At 49.1% G+C, this 12295-nt stretch overlaps 2 protein-coding genes across 3 annotated transcripts in view; one reads left to right on the top strand and one right to left on the bottom strand.

Moving 5' to 3' along the window:
* Window positions 1–1340: 1340 nt before the first annotated feature.
* On the top strand, window positions 1341–5142 carry LOC148111518 (microtubule-associated protein 1 light chain 3 gamma-like). Its single transcript, XM_087881177.1, has 4 exons — window positions 1341–1344; window positions 1462–1517; window positions 2681–2787; window positions 4852–5142. The coding sequence occupies exons 1-4, from the start codon at window positions 1341–1343 to the stop codon at window positions 5012–5014; spliced, it is 330 nt and encodes a 109-aa protein (XP_087737303.1). The 3' UTR covers window positions 5015–5142.
* Window positions 5143–6397: 1255 nt separating this feature from the next.
* The window catches only part of ZBTB3 (zinc finger and BTB domain containing 3), a 40224-nt gene continuing 34326 nt past the window's right edge, over window positions 6398–12295 (bottom strand). The window contains exons 1-2 of one of the 2 annotated variants that reach the window (XM_087881081.1): window positions 11957–12104; window positions 6398–8727 (exon numbers count right to left, since the gene is read on the bottom strand). In XM_087881081.1, coding sequence (XP_087737207.1) covers window positions 7329–8660 — 1332 coding nt within the window. In that variant the 5' untranslated portion in view covers window positions 8661–8727; window positions 11957–12104 and the 3' untranslated portion in view covers window positions 6398–7328. Of the gene's footprint in view, window positions 8728–11956; window positions 12105–12295 lie in introns of those variants that run through there. The other variant, XM_087881080.1, reaches the window with a different exon arrangement.

The raw sequence follows: 12295 nt of genomic DNA, 5'->3' as shown, positions 1-12295 counted from the left end.
TGCTGTTTAAATATTTTAATAAATATTAATATAGCAGCAGGAAGGGCATCCGTTTTAATAAATATTAATAAATATCCGGGCCGACAAAAATACTTTGGGGGTTTCTCGAGAATTTTTAGAAGGGGGTCCAGAGAGAGAGAGAGAGAGAGAGAGAGAGAGAGAGAGAGAGGGAGGGAGGGAGGGAGAAAGAGAGAGAGACAGAGACAGGGAGGGAAAGAGGGAGGGAGGGAAAGAGGGAGGTGGAGAGAGAGACAGAGAGAGAGAGACAGAGAAGGATGGAAAGAGGGAGGGAGGGAGGGAGGGGGGAGAGAGGAAAAGAGGGAGAGAGGAAAAGAGGGAGAGAGAGAGAAGAAGAGGGAGGGGGAGGGAGAGGGAGAGAGGGAAAAAGAGACAGAGAGAGGGATGGAAAGAGGGAGGGAGGGAGGGAGAGAGGGAGGGGGGAGAGAGGGAGGGAGGGAGGGAGAGAGGAAAAGAGGGAGAGAGAGAAGAAGAGGGAGGGGGAGGGAGAGGGAGAGAGGGAAAAAGAGACAGAGAGAGGGATGGAAAGAGGAAGGGAGAGAGGGAGGGGGGAGAGGAGAGAGGGAGGGAGGGAGAGAGGAAAAGAGGGAGAGAGAGAGAGAAGAGGGAGGGGGAGGGAGAGAGGGGGAAAAAAGAGAGAGAGAGAGAAATAACAACCTAGGTTTATCCCAGCATAAAAAGTAAAATGGTTAGTTTTGTGTCCTGCAGTAAAAATGCAGAAAAGTTGCACTGACAGGGGATCTAACTGCCTTTCCAAGCTCTCTAGAGAGGTGGTATTACAGAGCCCATCGTTCCCAGCCAACAGAACTTTTGATTGCTTTGGGATTAAGGTTGCTCAAAGGCCGGAAGCCATTCCTCTGCAGATAAACAAACTTTATAGAGGTTGGCCTAAACCACAATTAAACCATTTTGGACAGACACGGTTTGATTTTAGGAAAGGGTGGTTGACTAGACTCACCCATTTTGTGTGTTTGTGTGTGTGTGTGAGAGAGAGAGAGAGAGAGAGAAAGAAAAAGGGAAGGAAGGAAGAAAGGAAGATAGATAGAAAGATAGATAGAAAGATAGAAAAAGAAAAAGAGAAAGGAAGGAAGGAAGGAAGAAAGAAAGAAGAAAGAAAGAAAAGAAAGGAAGAAAGAAAGAAAGGAAGAAAGAAAGAAAGAAAGAAAGAAAGAAAGAAAGAAAGAAAGAAAGAAACCATGTTTTCTGAGTTGTAAACCCAGTTCTTTGTGAAGTGCAAAGTCACATTTTATGGCTTACCGCGGAGTGGATTTTGCTGATTGGGATTCCTTTCCCAAACCACGGTTAAACTGAGGCTTAGTGCGATGTGTGAACCCGCGGGGGTAGGAAACCAGTCTCGGGGGATGATTAAAGCTTGGGAACGTCCATCCACAATCCATCACATTGAAAGCCTTTCCCATTTTTGAAACAAACTTTTTATTCCAGCTTCCAGGAGGAATGAAGTGGCTGCAATCCGGATCAGATTTCCTTATAAACTACCGGTGGGTGTGAATTTTCTTAAGGGCAGGTTTCTTGCACAACTGTAGTGAACTTGGGACTTTTCTTTTCTTTCTTTTTTTTCTTTCCTCCCTTTTTCTTTTTTCTTTCTCCTTCCTTCCTCCTTTCCTTTCCTTAATTTTTCTTTCCTCCTTCCTTCTTTCCTTTTTTTCTTTCTCCTTCCTTCCTCTTTCCTTTCTTCCTCCTTCCTTCTTCTTTCCTTTCCTTTTTTCTTTTTCTCCTTCCTTCCTTCCTTCTTTCCTTTCCTTCCTTCTTTCCTTTCCTTCCTTTTTTTCCTCCTTGCTTCCTTTTCTTTCCTTTCCTTTCTTCTTTCCTGCCTCCTTCCTTCTTTCCTTCCTTTCTTTTTTCTCCTTCCTTTTTTTCTTTCTCCTTCCTTCCTTTCCTTTCTTTCTCCTTCCTTCCTCCTTCCTTTCCTTCCTTTTTCTTTTTCTCCTTCCTTCCTTCTTTCCTTTCTTTCCTTCTCTTTCCTTTCCTTCCTTTCTTTCTCCTTCCTTCCTCCTTCTTTCCTTTCCTTCCTTTTTCTTTTTCTCCTTCCTTCCTTCTTTCCTTCTTTCCTTTCCTTCTCCTTCCTTCCTCCTTCTTTCCTTTCCTTAATTTTTCTTTCCTCCTTCCTTTCCTTTTTTCTTTCTCCTTCCTTCCTCTTTCCTTTCTTCTTCCTCCTTCCTTCTTCTTTCCTTTCCTTTTTCTCCTTGCTTCCTTCTTTCCTTTCCTTTCTTTCCTGCCTCTTTCCTTCTTCTTTCCTTTCCTTTTTCTCCTTCCTTCCTTTTTTCTTTCTCCTTCCTTCCTCTTTCCTTTCTTTCTCCTTCCTTCCTTCCTCCTTTCCTTTCCTTCCTTTTTTTCTCCTTCCTTCCTTCTTTCCTTTCTTTCTTCTTTCCTTTCCTTCCTTCCTTCCTTTATCCTTCCTTTTCTTTTTTTCTTTCTCCTTCCTTCCTTCCTTCCTTTTCTCTTTCTCTCTCTCTCTCTCTCTTTCGCTTCTGCTGTTTCTTGAGAGGAGAGTGGTCCGTTTAAGGTCCCTCCAGTTTTATACGCACATGTAAAAATACACACGTGTTTGTATGCTGACACAGGCACGCAACAAACACCCATTTAAGTTGCACACTTAAAAGCGCAGCTTCTCCAACTCCCGCTCTCTCTCGGTTCGTTGCAGGTGATTCTGGAACGCTATTCGAAGGAGAAAATATTGCCGGCTTTAAATAAGGTGAAGTTTCTAGTCCCTGGAGATTTCACCATGGGCCAGTTTGTAGCCATCATTCGGTGAGCATTTGAAATCTTGCGGCAAATTAATTACGGTAATAAAGGATGTCCGGGGGGGGGGACCCTTCTCCACAATGGGGAGAAAAACTAGAAAACGTTCAGGATGTTTTGTGAAACAGATGAGGATGTTTTAAATGGGGTTTAAAATGAGTGCATGAATGACTAGATTAGCATTTGAAAACCCGAGTCATTAAATCGCGATTAACAAGGAAGTGTTGGCATTTCCCCCAAAAGAGCAAGCAAAGATTTCTGGATTTGGCCAGTTTTTCACAGCCATCCAGCGATGGGGGTTGAAGTACAGGTAGGTCTACTGACCAGAATGAAGATTTTAATTGGGGGTTGGTCTAGATGATCTCTAGGTCCCTTCCCATCCTGATGGTTCTACTGTAGAGTGCAGTGATGGCTAACCTTTTTGCTGTCACGTGGCAAAAGCAGCGGGAGCGCGGGGGGGTCGAGCCCACACCCATAATTCAATATGCCCCGCCCCCCCATGCATACACGCATGACCCCCCCGCTCCGCTTTTGGCACGTGATGGCCCAGTGGGTCCGTTTTTCGCCCTCCCCAGGCTCCAGAGGCTTTCTTGGAGCCTGGGGAGGACAAAAACAGCCTTCCCCACCACCCCAAAGGCCTTTCGGAAGCCCCCAACGGCCTGTTTCTCGATTTCTAATAGGACCAGAAGGCCTGTTTTTCGCCCTCCCCAGGTTCCAGAAGCTTTCTAGGAGCCTGGGGAGGGTAAAAACGGCCTTCCCCGGCCCTCCGGAGGCCAGAAACGGCCCGTTTGCCGACTTCCGGTGGGACCAGAAGACCCGAAAATCAGCTGGCTGGCACACGCATGCGCACTGGAGCTGAGCTAGGGCAACGATTGCGTGCCCACCAATATGGCTCCATGTGCCACCTGTGGCACGCGTGTCATAAATTCGCCATCACGGGTATAGTGTATTGGCTCGTTGGGCAGGAGGAACAGTTTAAAACAGGAACTGGGGAAAGAATATTGGAGTGAAGGGGTTTTTTTTCCCCCCCAATCAAACCAAGTTTCCTTGACTATTTTAACGCCGATAGGCCGTTATTTAAAAAAAATTACAAAATAAAATAAATAAATAAATTAAAAAGATTTATGGAGGAACTGCCGAAAAGCAACCTGTCCCTACAAGTATTGAATCAGGTCTGATTTGAGCGATGTTTTGGGTTTTTTTGCTGTAGGAGGCCAAAATTTGATCACGTTTATGCAGGAAGGGCAAATAATAAATAAATTTAGGATGAGGTCATTAAAATGAAAACTGGGGAATGGCTCAGCCAGCGCCCAAACGCAAAACCTTGCTTTGCCGACTAGGCTTATACTTACGCTCTTTGAAAATAAGCCCGGTGCCTTAAGCCAGGAGACGGTGAGTTCTAGTCCCATCTTAGGCAGGAAAGACTGCTAGGTGAGCTTGGGCCAATGACCAGGAGACGGGGAGTTCTAGTCCTGCCTTAGGCCTAAAAACTGGCTAGGTGACTTTGGGCCAATCACCAGGAGACGGTGAGTTCTAGTTCCACGTTAGAAACAAAAGACAGCTAGGTGACGGTGGACCAATTACCAGGAGACTGGGAGTTCTAGTCCCATGTTAGACACAAGAGCCAGTAGGTGACTTAGGACCAATCACCAGGAGATGGGGAGTTCTAGTCCTGCTTTAGGCCTCTAAAAGCTGGCTAGGCGACTTTGGGCCAATCACCTGGAGATGGTGAGTTCTAGTCCCACGTTAGACACATAGGCCCGCTAGGTGACTTTGAGCCAATCACCAGGAGACAGGGAGTTCTAGTCCCATGTTACACACATAAGCCCGCTAGCTGACTTCGGACCAATCACCAGGAGACAGGGAGTTCTAGTCCTGCCTTAGGCACAAATGCCAAATAGGTGACATTGGGTCCATCACCAGGAGACGGGGAGTTCTAGTCCCGCCTTAATCCATCTTGGACCATCCTTGCAACTGCACAATCGCAAGAAACTTTGGAAATTAGAAACACACAATCCATGTCAAGGATCTCGAGATCTCAACATTGCTTTGTCCTTCTTCCCCCCCCCCCAGCAATCGGATGGGCCTGAGGTCCACGCAGGCCTTCTACTTCCTGGTGGACGGCAACCACAGCCTCGTGAACATGTCTGCCACCATGGCCGACGTCTACACCACGTACAAAGACGAGGACGGCTTCCTTTACATGACGTACGCCTCCCAGGAGATGTTCGGTTGAGGGCCTTCAAAACCCCTCTTGAGAAGATGGGCCTGGGAGGGTGTCCTTTCGTTCTCCTTCCTGGCCGCCCGTTTTATTCTGAATTTTGCAGTCTTCGGAACGCGTCTCTAAACCTTGGAGTTTTTCTAATTTCCCCCTCCCCGTTGTGCAGAATTGTGATTTTACGGAAGACGGTGTTGGGTTTCCTGAGCTGGAGGAATAGCTCTGGTGGCAATTGTGCTTGGGTGGTCTCCGAAGGATCCCTAGTTTAAGAATCTGGCTACTTCCCTTCCTCTGCCAGTTTTTTGGGATTAAATGTCTTCTGCTCCAGATTCTCCTGCACCCCTGGTTCAGTTTGGGGGTGAAGGCTGAGCCCCCTGTTATTCCCAAATCCCCAAATTTTCTCGCCCCCAAAGACAGAAATGGGATCTTGCCAGTTTTTTTAGTGTTTCTCAATTTTACGCACTTGAAGACGGGTGGACTTCAACTCCCAGAATCCTCCTGTGCCTGGGGAATTCTGGGAATTCCACTCACCTGTCTTCAAGGTTTGCCAAGGCTTGAGAAAACAGTATTAGCTGATCACTCCCAGCATCCCTTTTCCCTTGGTCGTAGCGGCCGAGGCTGCTGGGACTTGTAGTAATTCAGCTCAGCTCAACAGCAGGCGGGAACTCGACGCTAAAGTGTCGTGAACAGGAGGACTAACTTAAATCTCACAACTACCTCGTGGTGGCACAGATCGGTCAAGTTTTTTGCCGGGAGGAAAGAACTGCGTTCGTTGCGACTCGTGAATTTATAAGCGGAAAAATGTTTAAAAATTTGCAAAGCGAAAACGGTTGGAAACGGCTTCAGTGTAAATCCAAAGTAAACTTGCGGGCGGCTGAAAAAGCCCCGGGGAAAAAAGGTGTAAAAATGTCACAATTTATTTGGAGTATTTCACGGCTTATTATTCGACGAGCAAACGGGGGGGGGGGGGGGGAGGGAGGGGGGGAATTTTTACTACCGGTAGTAAAAATTCTGACTGGCCCCGCCCCCATCTATTCTCTGCCTCCCGAGTCTCAGCTGATCGGGAGGAAATGGGGATTTTGCAGTATCCTTTCCCCTGGAGTGGGGAGGGAATGGAGATTTTGCAACACCCTTCCCCTGCCACGCCCACCAAGCCATGCCCACAGAACCGGTAGTAAAAAAAATTTGAAACCCACCACTGAACCAAGCTCAGAGAGTACCAAGGACCCCACAATCCTCCTCCTCCTCCTCCTCTCCTCTCTGCAAACCCTTCTCCCTTCTAGCACTGATTACGTTACCTAGTTCGGTCAAGAAACATCTTCGAGCCAAAGCTCAGAGTCTGCCGAGACCCCCTGCACCTCCTCCAATATACTTAAACAACTAAAGCTAAACACATTTCAGTTGGGTTAGGCGTACCTTTAAAAGTGCAAAATAAAAGTCTCACGGACCACAGAGATTCAGGAACACTGGAGGTTTTTTTTTTCCCTTATTTTTTTTCTTTTCTTTTTTTTACTGTGGAATAGGTTGTCTTGATCCATAAGGCTACACTGGAGCTACTTACAAAACAGGTTAGAGAATTGCAACGGGGGCCGGATGGCAGTGGTCGCTGCGAAAGGAGGAAGGAAGAAGGACCGCTCGGAGGTGGGGAAGGAAGAGTTCTAGGGTGCCTTCCCCCTTCCCCAATATTGAGTGGACGGGGGCCTCAGACCCGTTCCTCACCCCATGGATCGGAGCATCCAGTTGTCTCTAAAGTCACTCGCTCACTTTAGGCCAGCATTACGGCGTTTGAAACGATTATCCTGCGCCTGTCAATCCAGTCTTGCCCGCTTGGTACCGTTCACAACCAACAACAAATCCTGGTGCCCCCTTGGCGAACAAGGGCGCCAATCATTTCCCGTTTTCCCGCAAATACAATTCTGAACTGCCACCGGCACTGAGAAGAGAGCCTCCCCTCCAAAACCAGTAAGGCTGATTTCTTGGGAGGGCTAAAACCCCACGGGAGTGTCGCTGTATCGGCAGTCGGGTCCACAGACACACAAGCGATCTCTGTCCGGGGATGGTTTACGGCGGTTTCTTTTCGAATTGGACGCAGGGAATGGCCGGAGTCGCCTCTGCGTTGGCGGGGAAAAAAAAAAAATTCCCCGATAAGGAGAAAACCGAACCCTCAAAATTTTTGCAGCAGATGGGACATTTTGGATAAAGCAACCCGGCCGAGGAGGAATGGGAAAATTAGACACCAGTGGTGTGGCTTCTTCTGCCAAGGAATGGAGACGACGGGAGAATTTCGCTCCTTGTTTCGGGGAAGTTTGTTTCCACGCTGTGGGAAAAACCCCTAGGAAGGATTTTCCACGTCGTGTTTGCAGCGTTTGACGGCCAGATCTTCGTTGTGCGCTTTCCGGATGTGCCGGTAAAGATCTCCGGATTGAGTGTAACTCCGCATGCAGTAGCGACATTCGTACGGCCGTTCCCGGGTGTGAACGGTCGCGTGACGGCGCAGCGTGTAGGAGCAGGAAAAGGTTTTCCCGCACGTCTTGCAGGTGGGGACATCCTCCGTAAAAAGGCTAAAATTGGAGTGGGAGTCGTAATCTTGCAAGTACATCTGTTCGTGCAACGGAGGAGTAGCCATGGTGGAAAATGTCTGACCTCCTGGCATGTGGATCAAGTGGTAGGGGGCATTTTCTTGAGGTAGGAAGCTGCTTTCCGAAGAGACCTCTTCCATCCCACCGGGCTCTTCAAAAGCATCCGGGTGTCGCCCGCAGCCACCCCCCGAGCCCACCTCCCCACCAGATTTCGGAAAGATGCTTTCTAGCCTCAGCTCCGGGGCAGGAGGGACATCCAGCTGCTCGACCCCGTCCGGTTCCTCGTCAGAAATCACGATCGCTTCCACTTTGACCCTGACGGATCGATTCGTGGACTCCTTGTGTCCGACGCGCTGTTCTCCATATCTCTCTGGAGGAGGGTCCAAGCCGGACGTCCCCTCGGCACCATTCCCGGAAGGATACGAGCTACACAACAGAGTTTCGGTGGAGCTGCTCGGGCTGGAGAGAGAAATGTCCACGATGGGTGCCGGACGAGGCCGAGCGGAGGACGGCGCGTCCATCCCCGGTTGGGTGGTATCCGCGACGTCCAAAATGGAAGCCGAGAATTCTTCGGGAGGTGTTTTCTGTCCGACGTTCCACTCTTCTTTTTTGTTTTTCTCGGGATCGCAGGAGTGAGGCAGGGGCAAGGATACGGGCTGGCTTTCGGGGGCCTGCAGCAAGCTTTCCTCCTCCTTCTTCGTGCTGTCGGCTTCGGCCAAAGCCCGGGCTTGCAGCTTTTTCTTACACACCTTGACGATGTCGTTCATATGCAAATAACTGGCCGCGGCTAAGATGTCTTCCACCGGCATGTCGCCGAAGGAGAGGCTGCCTCTGTACATGAATTCCAGCAGGAGCCCGAAAGCCGGGGCGGTAACGATCTCACTGTTGATGGAGACCAAGTCTCGCTTATCCAGCCGCTCCTTGTAGAACATCTGGAAAAAGGCACTGCAGGAGGCGAGGACGGCCCGGTGAGCCAGGAACCGGGTGCTGCCCACCAGGACGGTGCAGTCACAAAGGAAACCCTCGTGTTGTTGTTCCCAAAGTTTTCGGAGTAAGTTCTTGCTGTGATCGGGGAACTCCATCATGGGCCCGGGGGGGGGGGGGGTGTCTCTTTCACGACAACAGGAAGGTTGAAGGCATAGCCCCGTCCCACTGGAAGCAGCCGGCAAGAGAAAGAGAGAAGGAAAGTCACTGTTGGAGAAGGAAATAATAATAATGCATGCCAAAACAATAAGACACAGGGACAGTTTTCCCCCCTCTTCTGCTGAACACTTAATTCTCCCAGTGCTGTCTTATGTCTCCGCATGTTTACCCATGTTGTACGGCTGTAGTATGATTAGCATCCTTTTGTCTACTACCCACTCTTACTGGTATCGTATTATTATCATTATTACTCTGTTGCTTTGCATGTACACCGAGAGCTTCCCTACCGGAGACAAATTCCTTTTGTGTCTAATCACATTTGGCCAAATAAAGTATTCAATTCCTATTCCATTTCCATTTCATCCTATTCCTCTATTTTGCCCTGTCCTGTCCTATTTCTCATAATTCTAATTCTATTCTCTATTCTGATTCTGTTTTCTATCCTAATTCTATTTTCTATCCTATTTCTATCCTTGGTGCATACTGGAGCGTATGCACCAAGACAAATTCCTTGTGTGTCCAATCATATTCTATTCTATTCTGCTCTAATTCTATCCTATTCTATATTCCTATTCCTATTCTATTTTATTCTATTTTATTCCTATTCTATTCTATGTTCCTATTCTATTCTTTTCTATTCTATTCTGCTCCAATTCTATTCTATTCTATTCTATTCTATTCTATCCTATCCTATATTCCTATTCTATTCTATTCTATATTCCTATTCTATTCTATTTTATATTCTATTTCTTTTCTTCTTTTCTCTTTTCTTCTCTCTTTTTTCTTTTTTCTATTCTATTCTATTCTATTCTATTCTATTCTATTCTATTCTATTCCATTCTATTCTATATTCTATTTCTTTTCTCTTTTCTTTTCTCTCTCCTATTCTCTCCTATTCTCTCCTATGCTATTCTATTCTATTCTATTCTATTCTATTCTATTCTATTCTATTCTATTCTATTCTATTCTACTCTACTCTATTCCATTTTATTCCTATTCTATTCTACTCTATTTCTATTCTTTTCTCTTCTTTACTATTCTACTTTATTCTATTCTGTTCTCCTTTATTCTTTGTCCTATTCCCCATCCTATCCTATCCTTTTTCAAAATGAAAAAAAAAAGATCTTCTGCAGTCACAACATAAGCCTAAGACCGAAAATGAAAGCTTGTCAGATGTTCCACCTTTTCTATCCTGCTCTACGGAGTAGAGGAGTTTGGTCTCCGACAGAAAACCACTTGAAGAAACTAGAAGCATTTGAAATGTGGATTGACAGGCGGCCGTTACGTATTAAGCTGGGTTGACAAAATCAGAAATGGAAGAGGTGATAAGCCGTCTGGGAAAAGCAAAGCGAAATCATCAAAGCCATTAAAAAGCGAAAGTTAGAATATTTTGGACATGGGACGCGACGCCCGGAAAAATAACGGCATCCTTCACTTCATCCTCCAGAGAAAGATGGAAGGCGAACGAGGCATAATCCTCCTCCGCCGAAAACTGCCCATACTATTTCCTCCCTCTTGGTGGGAGTGGAACTGGTGGACCCCTGCCCCAGCAAGCTGTCCTCTTTTCTCTGTACCCCACTAATTTCTTCCCAACTCCTTATTATTTCTCGGCAGTCCCTTCCAATATTGTCCTTAATTGGCCCCCAGCTCCCCCTTACTGCCCCCTCCCCAATATTGAGTCCTTAATTGCCCCCCCGCCTCCCTTGCTGCCCCCTCCCCTGAATCGATTGCCCCCCCCAGCCCCCTTGCTGCCTTCTCCCCAATATTGAGCCCTTAATTGCGCCCCCCCACCACCCTTGCTTCCCCCTTTCCAATACTGAAACAATTGGCCCCCCCAGCCCCCTTGCTGCCCCCTCCCCTTTACTGAATCAATTGGCCCCCCCAGTCCTCCTTGCTGCTGCCCACCTCCCCAATACTGAAGTCAATTGCCCCCCAGCTCCCCTTGCTGCCCCCTCCCCAATACTGAGTCAATTGGCCCCCCCAGCCACATCACTGCTGCCCCGTCCCCAATACTGGGTCCTTAATTGGTCCCCCAGCCTCATCATTGCTGCCCCCTCCCCAATACTGAGTCAATTGGCTCCCTTGCTTTCCTCCTCCCCAATATTGAGTCAATTGCCTCCTCTTGCTGCCCCCTCCCCAATACTGAATTAATTGGTCCCCCAGCCTCATCATTGCTGCCCCCTCCCCAATACTGAGTCAATTGGCCCCCCAGCTCCTCTTGCTGCCCCCTCCCCAATACTGAATTCAATTGGCCCCCCAGCTCCCCTTGCTGTCCCCTCCCCAATACTGAATTCAATTGGCCCCCCAGCCTCATCACTGCTGCCCCCCTCCCCAATACTGAGTCAATTGGCCCCCCAGCTCCCCTGCTGCCCCCTCCCCAATACTGAGTTCAATTGCCCCCCCAACTCCCCTTGCTGCCCCCTCCCCAATACTGAATTCAATTGGTCCCCCAGCCTCATCACTGCTGCCCCCCTCCCTAATACTGAGTCAATTGGCCCCCCAGCTCCTCTTGCTGCCCCCTCCCCAATACTGAATTCAATTGGCCCCCCAGCTCCCCTTGCTGTCCCCTCCCCAATACTGAATTCAATTGGCCCCCCAGCCTCATCACTGCTGCCCCCCTCCCCAATACTGAGTCAATTGGCCCCCCAGCTCCCCTGCTGCCCCCTCCCCAATACTGAGTTCAATTGGCCCCCCCAACTCCCCTTGCTGCCCCCTCCCCAATACTGAATTCAATTGGTCCCCCAGCCTCATCACTGCTGCCCCCCTCCCCAATACTGGGTCCTTAATTGCTCCCCCCAGCCTCCTTTGCAGCCCACTCCCCACTACTGAGTCAATTGCCCCCCCCTGCTGCCCCCTCCCCAATACTGAATTAATTGGTCCCCCAGCCTCATTACTGCTGCCCCCCTCCCCAATACTGACGTCAATTGCCCCCCCAGGACCCCTTGCTGCCCCCTCCCCAATACTGGGTCCTTAATTAGCCCTCCCAACTCCCCCCCACTGCTGCCCCCACCCCCATTTAAGGGATGATTGGATCCCGGGGCGCCCTTCTTCCTCCCCCCCAATAGGGGGTGCGTTGGGCGAAAAGGGACCCCTTCCTTCCCCCACTTACCTACCACAAAGCAAGAGGCCTCCCGGGACACGCCCCCTTCTTCCTGATTGGCCCCACGACTCTGCCCCTCTCCGGGAAGGCGGAGTCACGCCTGCCACGCCCAGAGAGCTGCCGCTCCTGATTGGTTACCTCGGCTCGGCTCTTTCCCGCCCGTCGCCGCCCTCGCCCAACCTGGGCGCGGCTGGAAGATGAAAGAGGATTGAGGTTTTGGCCCGCCTTTTCTTTCTCTCGATTGGCCAGCTGGATTCTGCCGGGCGGTTTTGATTGGAGAAGGCGCGCGGAGACCGCCGACGTTTCTTAGCGTCGGCGGCCGAGCAGACGTTCCGCCCCTAAATGTTGATTGGCGGGAGGAGAAGGCGGGATTTGGGTTTCCCTGGTTACCAGGTGGAGAGAGGGGGGCTTTTATGCAAATTTACATTATGCAAATTAAGGATGCTGCTAATTTAATGAGCCCTGGGCTTAAAAATC

This window comes from Pantherophis guttatus, chromosome 18 (assembly GCF_059756535.1).
Source record: "Pantherophis guttatus breed Tessera chromosome 18, ASM5975653v1, whole genome shotgun sequence".
NCBI classification, from domain to species: Eukaryota; Metazoa; Chordata; class Lepidosauria; order Squamata; family Colubridae; genus Pantherophis; species Pantherophis guttatus.
The sequence above is the reverse complement of the archived record's forward strand: the minus strand, read 5'-3'. Positions and strand labels throughout refer to the sequence as shown.

What these genes read in the sequence shown, in the direction of transcription:
- LOC148111518 (XM_087881177.1), top strand. An exon ending in GATTTCCTTATAAACTACCG is followed by an intron (nt 1,518 to 2,680) that starts GTGGGTGTGAAT and finishes GGTTCGTTGCAG; the next exon opens with GTGATTCTGGAACGCTATTC. An exon ending in CAGTTTGTAGCCATCATTCG is followed by an intron (nt 2,788 to 4,851) that starts GTGAGCATTTGA and finishes CCCCCCCCCCAG; the next exon opens with CAATCGGATGGGCCTGAGGT.